General features: G+C 43.5%; 1 protein-coding gene across 1 annotated transcript in view; it reads right to left on the bottom strand.

The window, feature by feature from the left end:
- Positions 1-24,235, bottom strand: part of LOC126456381 (sodium-dependent nutrient amino acid transporter 1-like) — a 111,173-nt gene that overhangs the window by 8,170 nt on the left and 78,768 nt on the right. Inside the window, exon 12 of the mRNA XM_050092135.1 lies at positions 20,580-20,674. Within this exon, the coding sequence (XP_049948092.1) occupies positions 20,580-20,674 (95 nt within the window). The remainder of the gene's footprint in view (positions 1-20,579; positions 20,675-24,235) is intronic.

Below are 24,235 nucleotides of genomic sequence, written 5' to 3'. Positions count from 1 at the left end.
TTTTTAATGCGCATATGCACAAAGATTTTTTTCGGCTGTAATAGGATTTTGTATTTTCTCAAAATGCTTCCCAGAGTTCCTATCATTGTCACATGGTCCCCTCAAATAAAAGAAATGGTACTTTCACAACAACGTCGTGTTTCACAGAGACGAACTCCGACATCCATCTCGCTACTTCAGAACAGCGCCATGCAAAAGAGAAATGTAGATGAACGTACATAGGAGACTTCCTAGGAATTTGAGAGGATAGTGAATAAGAACATACGAAGCAATGGATAATTGTAATTACGGCAGATGTCGCACCAATAACAGAAGTATAAAGGGCTTTCAAAAAGTTTTGCACAGTCGTCAATAATTTTTTGTGAACATACTTGGAACATTTAGCTATAAGTTGCTACATGAAAGTATTTTCTTTTATTTAGAGGTGAGCAATAATGGACCGTGAACTAGATGCCAGGTTGCGACAACGGTCGGTGATGGAGTTCAAGACCAGCGATGACTCTGCCACATCGATTCACAGGAAGTTACTCCCTGTTTATGGAGACGACACAGTGGATCGCAGCAGTATCCAGCGGTGGTCGCAGAGGTTTAAAGAAGGTGATTTCTCTCTACTGGACAATCCACGTTCCGCTAGACCATCGACGGCTGTGAGAGATGTGAATAAGGAGACCATTGATCAGATCATTCAAAATCACAGATGTGTGTCGACACGACAGCTTGCTGAAATGACTCGTTTGTCATTGGATAGTACGGTATCACTGGTACAGTCACTAGGGTACAGAAAAATCTGTGCACGTTGGGTGCCTAGATTATTGACAAGAGAAGTGAAAGCGATGAGGAATAATGTGAGTGAGGGACTCATGAAGACCTTTACTGAAGAGTGGAAACAGTGTTTTGACGGCGTCATTACCTAGGATGAAACATGGTTGTTTTTCTCCGAACCTGCGACCAAAACCCAGTCCATGGAGTGGCGTCATCCGGGTTCCCCTCGGAAGAAGAAAACAAGACTTTCACGAACAGGAGGTCGAAAGGTGATGTCCTCCTTCTTCTGGGATCAGTGTGCTGTCATTTTCATCGACTTTTTGGAACCTGGTTCCATAATTAAATGGGACCGATACTGTTTGTCATTGCAAAAGCTGCAACGTGCAATCAAGACCCACAGACCACAGCTTCAGGGTCAGCTAATCAGACTACATCATTACAATTCCAAACCCCATACAGCCCTTATGACGCAAGTGAAAATCAGGATAATGGGTTGGAAAATTGTTTCTCATCCTCCCTACAGTCCGGACTTGGCTCCGTCTGATTTTTACCTCTTTGGTCGTCTGAAGGCCCACGTGCGCGGTAAAACATTTGATAGTGATCAAGCAATGGTGTAAAAGTCAATCCCTAAGAATTTTACCAAAGCGCATTTACATCATGGAAAGAACGTTGGGCCAGATGCGTGACAGCTGATGGAGGCTACACTGAGTAGGCTCAATATACAGCTAAATGTTCCAAGTACGTTCACAAAAAATTTCATTCTGCTCCTACAAAAAATAAAAAATATAGAGAGGACTGTGCAATACTTTTTGAACGCCCTTTGCATGTTTCAAGTCTGACATACGTGAAACTATATATCGATGAAGACAAATTCCGATTACTCCCACAGTAGAATGCGTTCCCTCGTTTACGTTTCACTATGACAGCGATCAGAGATACAGTCTTGGTCATTCCACAGAGTGGTTTCAAATTAGTTTAATTCGATATCGGTTACTCGAAATGTATTAACAGAGACGTTAAAACTCATAGAACATGTACAGGATACATTTTTGACGATTATCAATTTGTGATCCAACAGTTACAGAAATAAAAGCTAATTACATTTCAGATCAGGAAGGCGAAATGTGTTGTATATCTAGAAGACAATTTTTCAGCTGCGAGAATATAGGGTTGTTGTTGTTGTTGTTGTTGTTGTGGTCTTCAGTCCTGAGACTGGTTTGATGCAGCTCTCCATGCTACTCTATCCTGTGCAAGCTTCTTCATCTCCCAGTACCTACTGCAACCTACATTCTTCTGAATCTGCTTAGTGTATTCATCTGTTGGTCTCCCTCTACGATTTTTACCCTCCACGGTGCCCTCCAATGCTAAATTTGTGATCCCTTGATGCCTCAAAACATGTCCTACCAACCGATCCCTTCTTCTAGTCAAGTTGTGCCACAAACTTCTCTTCTCCCCAATCCTATTCAATACCTCCTCATTAGTTACGTGATCTACCCACCTTATCTTCAGCATTCTTCTGTAGCACCACATTTCGAAAGCTTCTATTCTCTTCTTGTCCAAACTAGTTATCGTCCATGTTTCACTTCCATACATGGCTACACTCCATACAAATAATTTCAGAGGTAACGCAGATTAACAGTTCTTCAAAGTTATGATGAAATGCACCCTGCTGCTAAAACTTGATTTATACTGTGCTTAGTATAGTATTCGTATGATACTGGATTTCGACTAGAGCAGAACATGTCTCATCCCATAAGGAAGCCGCATGTACACGAACTCGTCCTTCTTTAGTTACCTGATAGTACAGTGTGTGCTCTGCATTATGCATATGTTATATGATAAGAAGTATCTAGGCATCTCCTAGTGGACATTAATATTGGGTGTGTCTTCCAGTCGAAACAAAGACAGTATTAAAAAATGAAAATAGCGACGGACAAGACTGAGACGTGCTTCCAGGATTTGCGACTGTTTCGGAGTTTAGCCTGATAATTGTCCGGCCACACACATGTGGAATCCCTGGACAGATTTTTCATAGGAATTCCACGGATAAACGACAAAGTAGTTCTCACGAAACACTGCTGGGTAATTTTACGGAACATATGGTCGCGGTAGGCTGAGCGATAAATTTATCTCTACCAATATATATCTCACGTAGATGCTATAGGAATAAGATGAGAGAGATTAGAGTTTGTGAACACAATCACTATTTCACTGCTCAGTATATGTGTAGGGTACGAAAACCTCTAAAATCTGTGGTCAGCATCCTCGGACATGACATGGAACTCATGCCCGCAAAAGAATCGTTCCCTTCCTACAACAGTTTCAGTTCAGATGATGAACTCATCCACTTCTGCATGAGGAATTGAATTAGGCATAATGCAGTATAAGTATTAGGTAACAGTTCGAAAGCAAACATACCGAAACATCCATTTATCATTTAAGCAAATTTGTTTGTACTAACATTTAAACGTTACGTGTTTACAATATTCCAAATCCAAAACGAACTCAGCATACTGTACGTACAGAACAGCACTGGTGCGTTACAACAGAGGCTAGATATCAACGTTGTTACAGACATTGTACTTACGAAGCATGTTCTGGTACACACTGCCCATCCCACCTGGTGTCTCTTCAGTTTCTAGTGCAGCGGCCAGAACTCGTCTCTACAGGAGTCTCGCAAATTAAACTTTTCTTACGATCCGACAAGACGTCATCGATAGGAGAACATACAGTGTGACAGTTATTGAACTATATGAAATAAAATCGTCATAACTTCTGAACGGTTTACGTTATAACGTTCACATTGCACAATTGACGCGGGGCATGATGGGCATTAGTATGTGCATGTATGATTTGGTTTAGCGACAGAGCTCACTTTCTTTTGGATGGGTTCGTCAGTAAGCAAACCTGGAGCATTTTGGGGACTGAGAATCCTCATTTAGCTATCGAAAAGTCTTTTCTCCCTCAACGGATGACTTTGTTGTATGCCGTTTCCAGTCACGGAATAATCGGTGCGATATTTCTTGATGCCACGGTGACTTCCGAACGGTACTTGAAGGTTTTGGAAGATGATTTCATCCCCATTATTCAAAGTGATCATGATTTCGACAAAATGTGGTTCATGCAAGACGGAGCTAGACTCCATCGAAGCAAGAGAGTGATGTTCTGGAGGAACACTTAGGGGATCACTTTCTGGCCGTGAGGTACCCAGAGGCCACCGGCACGGCCGCCATCTTCTCCGGATCTGAACACATGCGACTCCTTTCTGTGGGGCAATGTTAAAGACGAGGAGTACAGCAATAACCCAAAAACCACTGCTGAGCTGAAAACAGAAATTCAGGAGATCATCCACAGTATCAATGTTCCGACACTTCAGCGGGTCATGCAGAATTTCGCTACTCGTCTGCGCCACATCATCGCCAATTTAGCAGACATATCGAACATGTCACGACCTAAATCCGAATATCTGTAGCGACATTTATATGTGTGCACGCCGTAGTTTGTAACTAATTTACTTCTATTTTTCGTATAGTTCAGTAATTGTCACCCTGTACAAGGACAAGAAAGGCTGAGATTCTCCTCTTTTCCTCTGCAGACGTGGATGCTTTACACATCTGAAAGAAAAAGTCCTACATTCGTTCCTTTTAATGTGTGTCAGGGCGCTGATGACCTAGATTTTGAGCGCCCATAAGCCCCAACACACCACCACCACCATCCTAAAACGCTTACGGTACCTTTCCAGACGTGGGTAGGTTTCTATTCAAAATATTGTATACTCACTCCCCTCTACAAGTCCTAGAAGTTTGTAACGGAGATATCCGAACACCCTGTATATGGCACGAAAAGTAGATTTAATACTGCGAGCTCTGCTTCGGTTAACAATGTTACAGACAGAACAATGAGATATGTAAAGATTTAGGGGTGGGAATAGCTCTCCAAAGGAATGTACAAGCCACTAGCTTGTAACAAGTCAATGGTGTATTGGGGTGTATTGCATGGAAAATATCATTCCGTCACCACACTAACTATCAGCAACATATTAATCATAATTCGTTACTTAAGCCAATATGTCATATTACTTAAATAATATTTCACCAATTTTATGGATACATTTAGGAAACGTCATTACACAGTGAAAGTAATCGTAATTTCTGGTATATGCCGGGAGCACTTGATACAGGAGATGGGTGAAGCCACATGTGTGTTAATCGAAGGAAGACTGAAAATTCTAGAGACATGATGTCAAGACGAAGCTACCGTTTCTGCTACATGGAAGCAATACTGAGGAAGAAAGAGGTACATAGCAAAAAATTTGCGAGGGTGTATTCGAGACCATTTTGAGGAAATATACGTTCAAGCTACGATTTATAATTATGGAGTCGACTGTTCGTGTTTGACCCTGTGGAGAACTGTGTGAATGCATTATTAAATGCTAACGATACGGAAGTGTTATTTTAAAGCAGGTGAAACGCATTTTTTCTCAATCCAGGACATTGTTCGCCGCTAGACCATAAAATACAGACATATTAACAAACTATGACTGGTTCGTGCAAATCATGTTATGCCAAAGGTCATAAGCAAAAGAACCGCTGAGTTAAACAGATTTAAACCAATTCCAGTTAAGAATTATCAAACACTGAAGTAGAATTTTCGAACAATTTCATTACGAATATGGCTTCCGCTCCGCTGTGGAATGTGCGCTGCAGTGGCATTTCCTGATATACGTCAAATAGGGATTCTATTTCGATCTTCAGGCTGTCACGGGCGACGTTCTTACCCTGTGGCTCATGCGAGCGCATCCCAGAAGCTCATTCAAAGCTTCAATCCTGCCAGTATTTCTCTCATAATTTCCATCTCTTTACTCCCGCTTACTTTAATGAACTAACACTTTCGAGTAAGGACGTATGGAATGAATTAATCTTTGACAATGAGAGTATTCCAGAACAATCATTCGCTACGCAAGGGAATTTACGTTGCACGTTGTACAGCAACGTTCTGGTAGCTGAAAATTGTGTGACAGATTTAGACTTCCAGAATGAGATTTTCACTCTGCAGCGGAGTGTACGCTGATATGAAACTTCCTGGTAGATTAAAACTGTGTGCCGGACCGAGACTCGAGCTCGGGACCTTTGCCTTTCGCGGGCAAGTGCTCTACCATCTGAGCTACCCAAGCACGACTCACGCCCCGTCCTCACAGCTTTACCTCTGCCAGTACCTCGTCTCCTACCTTTCAAACTTTACAGAAGCTCTCCTGTGAACCTTGCAGAACTAGCACTCCTGAAAGAAAGTATATTTCGGAGGGCCGTGAGTCGTGCTTGGGTAGCTCAGATGGTAGAGCACTTGCCCGCGAAAGGCAAAGGTCCCGAGTTTGAGTCTCGGTCCGGCACACAGTTTTAATCTGCCAGGAAGTTTCATATCAGCGCACACTCCGCTGCAGAGTGAAAACCTCATTCCGGAAACATCCCCTAGGCTGTGGCTAAGCCATGTCTCCACAGTATCCTTTCTTTCAGGAGTGCTAGTCCTGCAAGGTTCGCAGGAGAGCTTCTGTAAAGTTTGAAATGTAGGAGACAAGGTACTGGCAGAAGTAAAGCTGTGAGGACGCGGCGTGAGTCGTGCCTGGGTAGATCAGATGGTAGAGCACTTTCCCGCGAAAGGCAAAGGTCCCGAGTTCGAGTCTCAGTCCGGCACACAGTTTTAATCTGCCAGGCAGTTTCAGATTTGGACTTAAAACGGAGCCTTCATATTTAATTTACACCTGGCGATTTCTTGTGCATTGGTTGGTCCAACAGAAGTACAAACACTTGGCTGCACAAGTGTTGCTCCACTTGTCCATAGCCGTAGCACATTCACAACCACTGAAACTGAGAAGAACTTTCCAAATTCAGTTTCGCCCTCAGCTGTCCAAGTGCTCTGGAAGACCGTTTTCATTTGATAGTAACGTTTAAAGCATCATACCCTTAATCTAAAAAGTAAGAATTTGATTAAGATTTAAGCCTTCGAGTATGAGCAGTTGGTGAATATTCATTTTTATCGGCCAGTCATGTTGTTTATGCTTATCTGTAATAGTTGAATGTATTTACTTTTCAAACTTTAATGTCTGAATGCCTTATATTCCATATTTGTACATCACAATTTCATCAGCTTTAATTCAGTATTGAATGTACTCTGTATCATACAGTACTTCAACTGGCTCGTAGTAGATAGTATGACTCGCAGATAAATGACTCAATTGAACCCTTTAGTATTAAATATCACATTAAAAACGCATTATCCTTAAGTTCAAGCTTCGATGTCCATTTTATTAAATCATAATACTTTTCTGTGTAAAGAGACAACACGATATAAGAATATTCCTTCTTCCTGCACTGAAAATATTAAACAATATATCAACTAAGGTGTCGCTGAAGGAATTGTATTAGAATTTGCACTTATTAGTCTGGACAAACTGCAGAAATCGTGAAACAGCATAGCTGAATGTAGAGTTGGACGTTTTCCCTCATGAACATTGTTTCCAAATATTTTCATGAAATGCATATTCTGCTGATGTGAGGAAATAAAATATCTTCTGAAGTATTTTTAGGCATGATCGATGAGACGTCAGTGAGTCGCACTAGTATAGCTGGAAGTTATAATAGCTTTCTTATCCAATTAACTCAGGAATCTTAAAAGAGAAGGCAAATTTTCAGCAATTTTTTTTCTGCAAGGGTATTCAACAGCGTTTTTTAAAACTGCGTTAAAAAGGGTACAGTGATGAAAAGTAACTACTATTTTACTTCCAGTTCCTTTCAAACGAGGGTCTGTGTGATGTGGTCCTTACAGATACAGGACGATGAAGCGTGTGGCAAGGTGGTGAGGCCCTCTCGGGCGCCTGGGAGCTAATGAGGCAGCACCAGCAAATTAAACATTTATTGACGTTGGTTTTGCAATAGAATCACCTTCTTCGTGGCAGCAGCGAGGAGGGTGGCGGACGCAGTGTGCGGAGTGCAACACGCTGACACATCCAGCTCAGCAGTCTCTCGAGGCTGGCGACGAGGTCACGTCAGCTAACACAGCAAGAAAGGCGCTGTGCAGGGCAGCCGGCCAAGGTGGCGGCAGGCGTTGGTCGTCCGGCGATGCTGCCGAGTTATTTCCTGGCCTTTCCAACAGGGGAAAGCCATGGATGGCAGTGTTGGCTCACAGATGCAAGTAAGGGGGTGTCAGCAGCTAGCGCGCCTCCCCAGTACAGCGACAGTGTGACAGTGCACCAAGCACTATCAGTTTGGCCCCCAGTGAGCCAGTGATAGAAGTCTCCAATACTTCACATCAACAGAAGAGAAGTTGGCAGCTCCTAATGGCTAAGTCTATCAGATCAGGCTGGCTGTAGTCTCGAATGTAGTTGTCGTCCGGCAAACAATAGTCAGCATATCACATGTCCTTACCTAAAACCAGCTCACTGCAAAAGGAATATGCACACATCAAAAATAGTTTCGCATCACCCCAGTTCCCAGAACTCCGGAAGATAGACGTTCACTGTGGATATTGTATCACAAGGCACAGTCCCTTTGACTGTTCAGAGATGTCATTAAACCCGCCCAAAGATGTAAACAACCATGCATGAGCAGTGCCTATCAGGTGGAGGGAGTCCGGCAGCCGATCAGTTCCAGTCACTCCACCAGAAATGTGGTACACGGCTCTTGTTGTCTGTAGTTCAACCTCGCCCAGAGGTCAATACCGAGGTCCAATCACGTCCGCGTTGTTACTTTGTGCCAGGAAGGGATCACAGCAAGGGAAGTTTCCAGGCGTCTCGGAGTGAACCAAAGCGACGTTGAAACTTCCTGGCAGATTAAAACTGTGTGCCCGACCGAGACTCGAACTCGGGACCTTTGCCTTTCGCGGGCAAGTGCTCTACCAACTGAGCTACCGAAGCACGACTCACGCCCGGTACTCACAGCTTTACTTCTGCCAGTACCTCGTCTCCTACCTTCCAAACTTTACAGAAGCTCTCCTGCGAACCTTGCAGAACTAGCACTCCTGAAAGAAAGGATATTGCGGAGACATGGCTTAGCCACAGCCTGGGGGATGTTTCCAGAATGAGATTTTCACTCTGCAGCGGAGTGTGCGCTGATATGAAACTTCCTGGCAGATTAAAACTGTGTGCCCGACCGAGACTCGAACTCGGGACCTTTGCCTTTCGCGGGCAAGTGCTCTACCAACTGAGCTACCGAAGCACGACTCACGCCCGGTACTCACAGCTTTACTTCTGCCAGTACCTCGTCTCCTACCTTCCAAACTTTACAGAATCTCTCCTGCGAACCTTGCAGAACTAGCACTCCTGAAAGAAAGGATATTGCGGAGACATGGCTTAGCCACAGCCTGGGGGATGTTTCCAGAATGAGATTTTCACTCTGCAGCGGAGTGTGCGCTGATATGAAACTTCCTGACAGATTAAAACTGTGTGCCCGACCGAGACTCGAACTCGGGACCTTTGCCTTTCGCGGGCAAGTGCTCTACCAACTGAGCTACCGAAGCACGACTCACGCCCGGTACTCACAGCTTTACTTCTGCCAGTACCTCGTCTCCTACCTTCCAAACTTTACAGAAGCTCTCCTGCGAACCTTGCAGAACTAGCACTCCTGAAAGAAAGGATATTGCGGAGACATGGCTTAGCCACAGCCTGGGGGATGTTTCCAGAATGAGATTTTCACTCTGCAGCGGAGTGTGCGCTGATATGAAACTTCCTGGCAGATTAAAACTGTGTGCCCGACCGAGACTCGAACTCGGGACCTTTGCCTTTCGCGGGCAAGTGCTCTACCAACTGAGCTACCGAAGCACACAGTTTTAATCTGCCAGGAAGTTTCATATCAGCACACACTCCGCTGCAGAGTGAAAATCTCATTCTGGAAACATCCCCCAGGCTGTGGCTAAGCCATGTCTCCGCAATATCCTTTCTTTCAGGAGTGCTAGTTCTGCAAGGTTCGCAGGAGAGATTCTGTAAAGTTTGGAAGGTAGGAGACGAGGTACTGGCAGAAATAAAGCTGTGAGTACCGGGCGTGAGTCGTGCTTCGGTAGCTCAGTTGGTAGAGCACTTGCCCGCGAAAGGCAAAGGTCCCGAGTTCGAGTCTCGGTCGGGCACACAGTTTTAATCTGCCAGGAAGTTTCATATCAGCGCACACTCCGCTGCAGAGTGAAAATCTCATTCTGCAAAGCGACGTTGTTCGGACTTGGAGGAGATACGCAGAGGCAGGAACTGTCTATGACATGCCTCGCTCAGACCGCCGAAGGGCTACTACTGGAGTGGATGGCCGCTACCTATTGATTATGGCTCGGAGGAACCCTGACATCAACGACACCATGTTGAATAATGCTTTTCGTGCAGCCACAGGACGTCGTTTTACAACTCAAACTCTATGCAATAGGCTGTATGATGCGCAACTTCACTCCCGACGTCCATGGCGAGGTCCATCTTTGCAACGACGACACCATCCAGCGCTGTACAGATGGGCCCAACAACATGCTGAATGGACCGCTCAGGATTCGCATCACGTTCTCTTCACCGATGAGTGTCGCATATGCCTTCAACCAGACAATCGTCGGAGACTTGTTTGGAAGCAACCCGGTCAGGCTGAACGCGTTAGACACATTGTCCAGCGAGTGCACCAAGGTGGAGGTTCCCTGCTGTTTTGCGGTGGCACTATGTGGGATCGACGTCCGCCACTGTTGGTCATGGAAGGCGTCGTAACGGCTGTAAGATACGTGAATGCCATCCACCGACCGATAGTGCAACCATATCGGCAGCATATTGGTGAGGCTTTCTTCTTCACGGACGACGATTCGCGCCCCCATCGTGCACATCTTGTGAATGACTTCCTTCAGGATAACGACATCGCTCGACTAGAGTGGCTAGCATGTTCTCCAGGCATGAACCCTGTCGAATATGCATGGGATAGATTGAAAAGGGCTGTTTATGGACTACGCGACGCACCAACTACTCTGTGGGATCTACGCCGCATCGCCGTTGAGGTGTGGGACAATCTGGACCAACAGTGCTAGTGGATAGTATGCCACGACGAATACAGGCATTCATCAATGCAAAGGACGTGCTACTGGGTATTAGAGGTACCGGTGTGAACAGCAATCTGGACCACCACCTCTGAAGGTCTCGCTGTATGGTGGTACAACATGTAATGTGCGGTTTTCACGAGCATTAAAAAGGGTGGAAATTATGTTTATTTTGATCTCTATTCCAATTTTCTGTACAGGTTTCGGAGCTCCGGAAGCGAGGTGACGCAAAACTTTTTTTGATGTGTGTAGAAGAGCTCGGGAACCTGAGTATTTATAAGTGTCTGTTGGAGGTAATGGGTTATGTCATGGCGATGATGACCGAATGTGACCTTGTTTTCTGGGTTCATCAGTGGTTATCACACTATCTCAGTGTCTCAGCTGTGACTTTCAGCTCTTCAGCGTGGCGCTTTCTGCAAATTAGCGGGCTGAAAGATATTGTTGTGTAAGATTTACATGTTATTATGGCCTCTCACAGATCTGTCAGAATGATTCCATTTACACTGAGGTCACACTGCCAAACTGGCGATTCAGGCATCTCTCTCGAGTGATGTGTGGCATTGACCTCGGTTATGTGCCACAATATTTGCAGTATCCTCTCTCCTGTCTGTTTGTCATTCCATTTGTGAGACTGCAGCCGAGCCTGTCTTGGTTTGGCTACACGCTGGCTGGGAAAAACATTAAAAAATTTTTTATATTCGTCCAGTATATCTTTCTGTAGCACAACAGTATAACTCTGAGAGTTTTTAAGGTAAAAGACATCAATTAACCTTACTTACAATGTGTAAAGCTTGTACTTCTTTTTAATGAATGAAAACTGTTTTCCTGTCGGTTTGAGAGGACCAGTGAAACAAACTTCTCCAATAAACAAAACTTTTGATTCAATTGTATATATGTCTCATTTAACTACTACTCCTTAAGATGTTCTCTGTTTGTTCCTGCTACTGAAAAGGACAATTGACCAGTACAACAAGCTATGTAAGTGGAAGGCTTTTCTTCAAAGAGAACCTGGATAAACTATACGACCTGCAAGCAGTGGTGGAGGACCTGGCTGATGACTGCCAACAGGCCATGACGATAGGTTACACCTTTTAGTGCAAACAGGGGCATGGGAAGCACAACAGGCGCAGCAGGCCAACGAAGACGCGGAAGCGTTGAGCGCGATGTATGCACCGCGAGTGGACAAAATTTTTCTTTCTTTTAAAAGAGTTTGCAGATAAAAGTAGTTGTAGTTATACTTCAGTACAAAATTACCGTTCTATCGACGTTTCTTTCGTTTTGGTGAACTGTTGTATACTAAAGTCAGGAAGCGTGCTTAGACAAGACATGTGTTCAGTCTCTCTCACCATAGCGTTCCATGCCACAGTACTGCCCTCCTCACGTGGCACACACTTAACTAGGTCAAGCACGACTTGGTTGTGTGTCTATAAGATACACTTTTTTCTTTCTGTATATAATGATAAATAGCAGAATGTAATGACATAACAATAGCATCAGTAGGCTGCTGCAGTACTGTCAGGGTAAACTTTGTAGAAGTGTGAGTATGTGTGTGTGTGTGTGTGTGTGTGTGTGTGTGTGTGTGTGTGTGTGTGTGTGTGTTTGATTACTATCTGTTCATCATCTTGGGCACAGGATACGCGCAGCTTTGGTTAATAATTTAAATTAATAACAGCTCCTGTTGCATAAAAACGTATTTTCCGTCACGACCAAATTCGACAACTAAGTCCTCTCAAAGTGACTATGAATTATTTAATGCAACACCCGTCTTACTGTGAATGAACGAGGGCTCTGGACACACTGTGCACGGATATCACTGAAAACTAATGCATGATGCCCGCCATGGAACTGCAAATATCAACAGCAAGAAGCACAATAATTACTGACAAGGAGAGGTCGCCGGGGGTGGCACCGACTTTACAAAGCCACCTGTATGGCGTCTAGGTTATGGTCCAAAGTATCACACCCTGCAGAAATTCACCCTGGTGTGCCCCCGTCTGCGAGTCATCGACGAAAAAAATAACTGGAATTTCGGGTAATATTTTAGAGCATGAAATATCACAAGAGACATGGATGCTTTCAAGAAATCGACTCCACGCTGGAGACTTGTCCCTGTGAGTAAGCACTCCAATATATAGCTAAATTTGCATAAGACAGATAAACATCAAAACAACAATGAAGAGACAATTGTAACAGAGATGTTAATATGCGAGTCTAGCATTGGACTGCAAAATGGAATTTTGTAGGGTAATAACAAAAAGGGTTAGAAATTATTTATAAAGTCATAATCTATTTCGCTATTTCACTAGATTCTAATATTAATTTGATGAGTAATCAATTATCACCTGAAATTTTGAAATACGATCAGCGGTACATGATGCAACAAAAACCATAGATTCACAGAAGAAATAAATCTTCAGTTGCCACCAGAAATTAATTCTATTGGTAAATGTTTTCCTTATATTGAAAATCGAAAAATAAATGCCTGGGTTTTGTGACCAATTTGAGTGAATGAACCACAGTACAACTACTATTATTCTGCGAAGACAACATAACATAGTTCTTGATAAAAACAAAAATAGCATTCACTTATCCTTGCTGGTGTGAGAATGATTTTTTGACTACAGTGGCAATGGAAAAAAACGATTAGGATCACGCCAAACTGAATATAAAGAATTGTTGAAAATCATCAGTACCAGTCGCCTCATTAACACAGTCTTTCTTCCTTTAATAAAACACTTCTAAAACATATGAGTTTCATCTATTTAAAGGTTATTTAACTCTCACCTTTTTAATGATAGAACTGTTCAGAATTTAAAACTAAGATATTCATTTGTAGTTCAGTTAGATGCTAAACTTCATTGGGTTTTTTGGCTATTTGCTGATACTGTTTATGTGTAACAATCTCAGAAAATTTGTTACCTACTGCAGCAAATGATATCTCATTTAGAATTTGATCAGAAAATCGTCTCTAAACATCTCCAACTACATAAAAGAGCTCCTCGCCAGGGCGGGAAGGCGGAAGGGATGTCTACTCGCTGCCGTGTCATCCTCTGCCTAACATCATCACGTGGACGCGGTATGGAGGGGCATGCGGCCAACACACCCTCCTGACCGTTTGAAGACTTTCCAGACGTTGGAGCCGCTACTATTCCGTCAAGTAGCTCCTTAGTTGTCATACAGAGTCCTTCTCGTGGCACCCATCTACACAGGCCACTCAGCTACAGGGGTTGACTCTCCAACTGCTACCCAACGCCCAAGGACAGGTGTGGATAAACATATGGAAACGCCAAAAACGCAACTCACTATCATGCCTAATACGGTGTAGGAAAAGCGTTGGCTTTCAAAATATCTTCCAGTTGCCTTTAAACGGATAAACACAGGTCCTGTATGGTTTTCAGAGGAATCTTACATCATTCTTCCTGCAAAAAAGGTTCGATCAGATAATGATGATGGAGGTGTATAGCGATCACGCACACTGTTCTTCAAAGTAGACCTAGTTACAATGGCAGCCTACGGAGATGCGCAATTCATTCTCGTGCTCACAAAACCAGTCCTGGACGAAGCAAGCTGTGTGAGCAGGGACCATAATGTCTCGTAACACAGCATCACCACCATTGGGGAACAAAAATTGGACCATGGGATGGACCTGACCAGACAAAATGTTCACATAATTCTTGGCAGTTATACGACCTTGCAGAATAAGCATGAGGCCCATGGAACACCAGCTACGTCTGCCCGAATTAATCCCGAACCCCCATCATGTTTCAATCTTGGGATGTAAACTCTGCTAGAAGTTGGAAACAGTGTGAAACAAAGCTCATCCGCGAAAATGACTTTCTGCCAGTGCTACATAATCCACGTTTTATGGCTTTGGCATCACAGTTTCCTGTTACAGGCATGTGCATCACCAATGAGATGTTTTGGCGTTCCAGTTGGCCCTGCAATTCCCTGATTCTGAAGCTCCGTAAGTTACAGCAAATCGGAGAATATCCTACAGTTGTTGAAATGAGCAACACTCTCAACTACAGCAGAGAAGTTGTGTGAAGTTGTGACCTGACGATGCATCTAGACCACAATAAAGTTATAGAAGAATGCCAAAGCGAAGGCGTGATCGAGATGAGAAATGTGTTGCAATGTATGAATTGCGAATTAGAAAAAACACCTACCTTGATACGCACCTTTAATTGTCCTTCGTTACCTGAATATAAAAGGGCTGGTTTCTTAACCTTCGTCTGTATGTCCTCAATTCTATGCGTTGATTTCAATGCGAGGGGCTTGAGCACACAGTCCCAGCGTGCAAAGGCAAGTCTACCTGCGAAAGATATGGCTTAGACGCTCATGATTCATGTTCACTGTGCACCCGGCCACCTTTTTGCATTAACTGCAGTGGCGCACATTCACGGTGGTCAAAGGAATGAGCTCTCCAGGTACTGGAACGGAAGATTCAGGGGCTTTGGATCGTCAGGCTATGCCGTACATGGAGGTAAAAAAGATTTTCAAGACGGGTGCAACCTCATTCTCTACCAACTTTAAGCAACCTGATTCTAAGTCTGATTCCTCAGCTGAAATCGCCAATGCCGAGGCTCACATCCACCTGCGGCAGCCAAGGCACTGTTGGCGTTATTAGCTTGCCATACCCTCCAGTGTAGTTCCAAGTAAACGCAGGAGACATCAACTCCAACTTCTTTATCTTCCCATCAAAAAGGAAAGCCACAGAATGTGCAGCTCAAGCCTAAAAAGCTCCATCTCCCCACGTAGTATCCTTTATGTACATCCCACCGAAGAAACCTATTGATGGTACGACACTTAAGATATCTCATGTGGCACTCCCTTGGCCATTCCTGTTACTTGATGACATATGCTCTGGGTCTCTTCGATCATTTTCCCCAGGGGTTGGACAGTTGAGAGGCTGTTAGTATCAAAGGACATCCGCACACTTAATACTGGGGAAATGACGCACATCTGCATGGCTAATGAGGTATTCTCCATCTCCCTATACCCTCCTCCTAATATCCTCGTCCTATCGTAGATACCGTAGTGCCCAACGATTTACGCTCAGGTGCCAACTTTACCGTGTGGTTTCACCTAGCTGCGACTACAACGCCTGAGCGGCACCCTTAGGTGGTTGTTCGAAGAGGCGACTGGCTGTATTCCAACTCCATGAGAGCATCCAGAAGTTGGTGGACCACATCACGAAAATGATGCACGATGCTACTGATTCCTTCATTTCTACACGTTCTAGGCAACATAGAAGAAAAGGCATCCACCAGTGGAACGAGGAATGTCGGTTAGCAATTGCGGAAAGGCATGCTTCGATTTAGGAACAGACTCAGTGGAGAAAATCTTGCAGCCTTTCGGCAGGCGAGGGCTAAAGCTAAACTAATCATAGTGAAGGGAAATAGAAGTGCCCAGAGAGACTTTTTAACAACCAGTAACCATTCCACTCCATCAGCGAAAGTGTGGTAGTCAATTCGGAAGATATAAAGAAATAAAGATCCATGTCGAATATCTGTCGTATTAAACGATGGTGTGCTCCAAACAGCACCTAGTTAAACAGCGCAGACGCTGTCCAAGAAACTCTTTTGTGGTTTGTCCTTCACCAATTACACGACACCTCGATTTTGCTAACACACGGAACATACGGAGAAACAGTGACAAGACATTCCATCTGACAACTCGGACCCATAGGAAAGCTCATCCTCCTTGTGGGAACTACAGTCAACACTAATGGTTGGGCATGACTCTGCTCCAGAACCTGATAGGATTCAACATGGCATGTTAAAATACCCAAGGATGGATGCGAAAGAAGTCCTTCTGTGCCTCTACTATCAAATATGGACTGAAGGCTGTTATCCGGATTTGTGGAAGGAGGCGATTCTAATACCACTTCTCAAGTCAGGGAAGCACAAGTTATCTCCAGATAGCTACGGAAGTGCATCGATCACTAGCGTTGTAGGAAAAACCCCTCAGCGGCTGTCAGACCGATGCCTAATGTGGACTATTGAAAGCAAGGAATAGCTCCTCCGTTTCTGATCCGGTTTTCGGAAATACCAGTCCACCTTTGACAATTTCCTCCAATCAGAGGGTGAGATACAAGAGTCATTCCTATGAAAACAGCAGTTTATTCGTATCTTTTTCAATCTGGAGAAAGCTTATGCTACCACCTGGAGGCATAACATTTTTCATCAGGTGCGCAAATGGGGTTTCATGGTCGTCCTCCATCTGGCTGTAGTCCTACCTCGTCGAAAGCTATTCCTGTTATCGAGTCGGTGCTGCACATTCCGATCCATTCCCTCAACGAAATGGAATTCCTCAGAGTTCTGAGCTTCGCCCTCTTTTTATTACAGTGGTCAATAGTATCTCTACCATAGTAAGGAATCCAGTCACTTATTCCTTATTTATGGAGGACTTTGCAGTATTCTACTGCTCCACCAGTTTCATGAATACTACACAACTACAGCTGACCCTCAAGAGGCTGGAAGATTGGGCTGATACCAATAGTTTTAAATTCTCCACGGGAAAAAACTATATGTGTGTATTTTAATCTTTCTAGTTGAGGAGCATGATCTTAGATTTTAAGACCTCATTGAAGTTCTTGGGCCTCAACTTTTATCAGAGGTTAACACGTCTACCACATCTCCACGACCTGAAATGTAGATGCCTAAAGGCACTAAACATCTTAAAATGTGTTAGCGTTAAGAATAGGGAGCAGACTGATCCAGTCTGGTCATGTTCTACTGACGCCTTGACTATGACAGCACACTCTATGGGTCATCTAAGCCTTCTTATTTAAATATGTAGGACGCTGTCCACCATGCAGGCATTTGGCTGGCCGTAGGAGCCTACTGAACCAGACCCATTCCTAGCCTCTGCGACTTGTGTACAAAGTGCAGCCCATCTCCGACCATCCTGTTGCCTGTGTTTGAGTTGAACAAACCATACAACGCAGATTTGTCTGTAGCTGGCCTCCTAACCTTTTTCTGACCGTGTGAAGGAATATCTGGGGCAACATAGTCTAGCAGACATAAAAATTGTTGAACAGGGATGGAGCAAATACCCTCCTTGAATGATTAAGAGGTCCATTCTTAACTTGAAAATGACGGATTACAACAAGCACACAACTCCGCCTTTAGCTTTTAAACGGGGTTTTAGCAGCATTTTATCGGAGTACCCAAAGCATACTTTGTTTTTACTGACGAATCGAAGTAAGGAAAGAACGCTGAGCGTTCTGTTATCTTCCCGCAAGTTGTCATTAAACGTCGCGGACCTACTCACTTCTCAGTGTACTATGCTGAGCAAGAAAGCATTGGAGCACATGAGACTTCTTGGCGGAGGGAACTTCCTGGTCTACATTGACTATCTCAGTGCTCTGAAGGATCTTCGGCAGATGTTCAGAGAGACCAGCACACTATCCACCTCCCGCACAGGCGGAAGAAAGAGGTAGCCTTCTGCAGGGTCCAAGTCTGATAGATGCATGGGAATCGAGGGGAGTGAGGAAACCGATAGAGCAGCGAAGGCAGTTTGCTGGGAAAATATCACACCTCAACTTCACGTCCCCTTACAGGCTGTCGTAGGCGAAAAGCGAATATTGGCTGTGTGGGTACCAATGAACGGTAAAACAAACTATTTAGCCATGGCGCAGTTCCTTGCGAACTGCATGACGGGACGAAGTGGTCCTCACTCGCCCTCGTATCGGCCATTGCCCAATGACGCATGATTTTCTCTCTCTCGTCAAGAATAGCTCCGAAATGTAGTGTTTGCGTCGTGACACTCAAGGATCATCTTGTTTCAACATACTGTTTGTTGGATGCCCTTAGGAGGGAAGCCTGTGAGCTACCAGGGCACTTACCATCCGTTTTAGGCTATGACGAAACAATGGCGCTGTAGTTTCTGACATTTTGTGTGGCGTCAGTACTACCATACAGTTTATTGGACGGAGGTTTTAATGTGATTTTTAGTGGCTGACTCATCCATGTAGTTCTGCGATCAACCAGCCTTCTTACTGACTGATTCCCACTGCTTTATTAGTTCTTACGACATGTGACAACGGTACGACTACATCTGCTGAAACTTGTATGTGACATTTTCTGTTGGTGTGGCTATCGTTATATATGGCTATCGTTGCATGACCTTTGTTTTTCGGTTTAACAAGGTTATTCCTCACTCATCAGTACCGCAGTCTTGTGAAAGAGCACTGATGAACAATCTCTTTAGCATCCAACAATTTTAAATCAATCCATCCTTAAATCTTCCATGCCTTGCCTCTTGCAATACAAAACAGATTGTCTAGCTTCGTTTCAGAACCACCCACCATACAAGCACCAACATGTTTCCCACGTTCGAATTCACTTATATCTGACATAATGCACTCGCAATGCAAGGAACACTATTCTGACCGAGACTAACACTTTCAAAGTATCGAGGATATTGCGCAGGTGCCATTCGTGATCAAATACAACAGCGCAACCTTCAGGCTTGGCTAGCACCTGCATTTATGTTCTAGCAAACATTTATCGCGGTGTTTCCACATTTTTATCCAACTCGTGTGAATGAATTACTAATCAAATAATGTCGCTTAAAGAGACGCACGAGTTGAGGTAAGGGATTTAGTCTGACTGACCATCTACGATATCCTTTACCGCATGATGTAGAGCAGTGGTAAGACACTGGATTCTCACTCGGCTAGACAGGGGTTCAAAATCTGGGCATCTTGATTTAGAATTTCCATGATTTCCCTAAATCGGTTAAGGTAAATGCTGGGATGGTTCCTTTTAAAATGGCACGACCAATTGCCTTTCTCATTCCTCAGCAAACTGAGCTCTTGCTCCGTCTAATGACCTCCTCTTATTCCAAACATTAAGCCCTCCACTTCTTTCATTCTTCTACAGAATGTTCCATGCTGTCCTCTAGCGACTGCGAGCAGTTGTGTGTCTAGATTAAAATGCAGAAAGGTTTTGAACTGTCTAATGAGGTTGTAAATAATACCACATACAAATACGGATAGATCTAAACTAATCACCCAAAAAAAAAAAAAAACGTTTATTGTGCGTTACTTTATTATACTGGTGGCAACGGTGATTATCCATGGCTACCTTATTAACGGTAAGGAACGCCATTATGTTCCGGATATGAAATTAAAAAATACTTGCAAGGATAATCACAAATGTCTAAGTTTCAGTGCGGAGGAGCACCTAATCAAGATGCAAAAGATTACTTCAAAATGTTTTATCTTTCAAAGACAGTTAATGAATGATTTTACTGAATGAACTTCAAAGAGAATCTGATTTTCAGTCTTCATACAATTTATATTTATTAACTCGCATTAGGTGAAAGAAATTCACACTCTGGTCCATGTAACATTCAGAATTCCAATGAATGACAACAAAGATATCGCACCAGAAATTAAAGAATGGTTAATTATTCTGCTTCTGATGTTGGTGTTGGTAAATTTTCGCTTTTACACATTCATTGAGGATAGGAAACCGTTTCATAGAAACATGTTTCGAGTTCCTGATTTTTTATGTACAAAATTACCAATGAGAATATAAATTAAACAATTTTCTTGAGAATTTCTTGAGAACGTTATCTGCACTATTTGCATTCTCCATTTTCCAATTGTCCATCAACTTATCCCATTCTTCTTTGTGTGTTCTGTCCCTCGGGCCCCACTTCTTAGAAGGTCTGAACGAGTTCAGTAAATGCTGAAAAATGTTTGATAACATTTAGGATCTTGATAAATCATAACCATTTTACTAGATTTAAGATAATATTAATTATACCTTTCTGAACGAAATATTTCTTTTCCTGAAAATTCTCAGTGCCATCCACAGAGGAAACTGAACAACACCAAAGGCAAACAAAACCCAACCAGCCGCTGCAAAATAAATACACTTTGTTAAAACCTTTAGTGACTTAAGTCGTTACATTCATGAGCTTACATGAGACAGTTTACAGAAGACTGAAGTATACAGTTCGATCAGTACATTACAACCGATCTTTTTCAACTAACAAATATACTTGAATCAACTGCAGGGAACTTAATATAATATGAAATCTATGTAGAAGGGGTCATTAATTAAAAAATCGTTCTGTCATTTTCTCTGGAGAGAATGTGTAAAGTTGGCGATTATGATAAAGTGCAGATTATGACGTTCTGGTGGCTGATAATGCACCATAGTAACATAGAGGCTTGCAAGGTGATTACACGTTGCTGTCAACATGGTTTAGAGATTGGAGATGAATGATGGTGAAACCGTTAACGAGTTACAAGTTATTGGAAGTCCATACCTTTATCAAAAATATAAAAATCAATGGTTTTCTAATAGTGTAAAACACATTCATTGGGCATCCTCGATACAGCCGACAGTGAAATTCAGTGTTGAGGGAAGCATCAGCACCGCAGAGCATGTAATCCATTATGTATGTGCTGTTGTTGATTCGCTAACATTTCCGGTTATGGCTGTGTTGGCACATAAATACGGTCACTGGACAATGAGACAATGTAAGGGAAGTGGCTTATAAGGTAAACTATCTTCCGCCTCTACATGGGGAAGTGCAGGATCTGTGGAATTAATGGAATATACAAGGGCATAAGCCGGCCACTTCGGCTTTCGGCACAACACCTGCGTCCAGCGGGTAGTCCATTCCACTATCGCAGGCGCTCCTCCACTGCATACAATCACGCGCCCAGCGGCGCTAGTGCACTGCTTGTATTGGAAACATTACTGCAGACACACCAAAACACGCCTGCTGACACACCGACATCTAGCAAGCGTCATCAGCAGCCTCACTGCCAATAAGCTTGCGAATAGGCGGCAGTGGCGCTGCCACTGCAGTGACTACTTTGCATCCGCCGATACGTCTCGCCGAGCGCCGCGCGGTACCCTTCAACCTGCTGCTTGTAAAGGCGCAGCAGCCAGGCAGCAGTACATCACCTCGCGGTACTGATCATGCTCTGGAATTAACACCGGCCCTCAAGCCCATCATTCGAAGCTCACACCAGCCGCGCCACGTTGGTCCAACATCCATCGCCTTCGGAGCCTTCGTCCGTCCGATGCTGGCCTTCTCCGGACTCTGTACCTCAGCGGCCATCCAAGTAAGATACGCAACATAATCTGTACTGATCGGCCAGGCGTCAGGTCGGTGTCTTCACCTCCTCTGACGCTGGCCTCCCATGAACTGGTATTCTGTTTGAGCCAGTACGTAGCAATTACCGTCGCGACCTGTGTCATTACAGACTTTTGGCTTCGTGTTTTCGCGTGCTCGGCGAACTTCTACTTTCGAAAAAGTTGGATCAAAGAATCTGCATCAAATTTTGCTTGAAAATGGAATGAATTGCAGCACCACGTTCTAAATGTTTACTGTGGCTTTAGGCGAATATAGTTGTAATACAAGACTCTGCAAGTGGTATAAACGTTTCAAAGAGGGTCGCAAAGATATTGAAGTCGAGGACGGACGCATAAGCACGTCAGTTACTGATGACAATGTGGAAGGAGTATAGAAAATGGTTCTGGAAAATGGCCGAATCACCGTCAGAGAGATTGCTAACGCTATCTGCATATCCCTTGGCTCATATCGAGCAATTTCCTCGGATCTGCCAGGAAGTTTCATATCAGCGCACACTCCGCTGCAGAGTGAAAATCTCATTCTGGAATTTCCTCGGATGTTTCGGACATGAAACATGTTGCAGTAAAGTTTGTTCCGAAATTGTTGAATTTTGGCCAAAAACGCATAGACATCGCTCAAGAACTGTTGAATGAAATCGGCAACGATCCAGAACTTCTAAAGATTCTCGTAACGGGTGACGAAACATGGGTATGGGGTATTACGCCGAAACCACGGCCCAATCTTCCCAATGGAAACTGCCTGAAGAGCCAGGACCGAAAACAGTAAGGTCAGTAACATGTGAAGTTTCTTTTCACTGTTTTCTTCGATTACAGTGGGATAGTGCATCATGAGTTCCAGCCTTATTGTAGTAAGGAATATTACCTCGAAGCTATGTGCTGTCTGCATGAAACAATCCGAAGAAAAGACCAGAATTCTGGCAAAACCGCTCCTGGGGATTGCATCATGATAATGCTCCCGCTCACACCTCAATGCTTGTTCATTATCTTTTGGCAAAAACCAAAACCGTTATGTTGTCTTAGCCACCGTATTTGACGGACATGCGACTTCTTTCTATTCTCGAAGGTGAAGACAACCATCAAAGGAAGTCTTTGAAGTTCTTCTGGATCTCACGTTTCCTTACCGTGTTTAGCTTCTTCAGCGATTCTGTATTGATTTCATCAGTTGTGGCCACAACTGACTAAATCAATACAGAATCGCTGAAGAAGCTGAACACTGTAAGAAAACGTGAGTTCCAGAAATGCTTCCAAGATTGGAAAAAGCGCCGGCAGAAGTGTATTATATCTGTGGGGGATTACTTTGAAGAGGACGAGGTTTATGTTGATAAATAAATCAAGATTCTTTAAGAAAAACAAAAATTCCAGTTACTTTTTTATCACTCCTAGCATACCAAAAACTTCCGATTTCCGACTTGCGTCACTTCTCCTGCCGGAGTGCGATGTTCTAAGTTAATCACCTTTCCCTATAGTTTATTCCTATTTTTCTCAGAATTTCGAACATCTTGCACCGTTTTACACTGTCGAACTCTTTTTCCAGATCGAAAACCCCTATGAACGTATTTTGATTTTACTTCGCTGTTGTTTCCATTGTAACAGCAACATTGCAACTGCCCCTCAGGTGCCTTTACCTTTTCTAAAGTCAAATTGATCGTCATCTAACAGATCCTTAATTTTTTTCTTCTTCTTCCTATATTGTCTTGTCAGCTACTTGGATCCATGAGGTGTCAATCTGTTTGTGCGATAACTGAAGCACTTGTCGGCTCTTGTTGTTTTCGGAATTGTGTGTATAATGTTTTTCCGTAAGTCTGATGGTACATCGCCAGTCTCATATGTTCTATGCACCAACGTGAGTAGTCACTTGGTTGCCGCATCCCGTAATTATTTTAGAAATTTCGGTGGAATGTTATCTATTTATTCTGTCTTATTTGGTCTTAATCCGGCCAAACTTCTTTTAAATTCTACTACCGGATCCCCTATCTCTTCCCTGTCGTCCCTTGCTTCCGCTTCTATCACTTCATCAGGCAAGTCCCTCCTGTCATATAGATTTTCACTGTGCTCTTTCCACCTATCCACTCTCTCCTCTGCATTTATCAGTGGAATTCCCATTGTACTCTTATTATTAACGCCCTTGCTTTTAATTTCATCGAAGGTTGTCTTGAATTTTCTGCATGCTGAGTCAGTTCTTCGACAATCATTTCTTTCAATTTCTTCACACTTTCCATACAGACATTTCGCATTATCTTCCCTCCACTTTTTATTTATTTCATTCCTAAGTGACTTGCATTTCTATATTCCTGAATTTCCCTGAACAT

The sequence above is a fragment of the Schistocerca serialis genome, chromosome 2 (genome assembly GCF_023864345.2).
Source record: "Schistocerca serialis cubense isolate TAMUIC-IGC-003099 chromosome 2, iqSchSeri2.2, whole genome shotgun sequence".
Classification (NCBI taxonomy): domain Eukaryota; kingdom Metazoa; phylum Arthropoda; class Insecta; order Orthoptera; family Acrididae; genus Schistocerca; species Schistocerca serialis.
The sequence above is the reverse complement of the archived record's forward strand: the minus strand, read 5'-3'. Positions and strand labels throughout refer to the sequence as shown.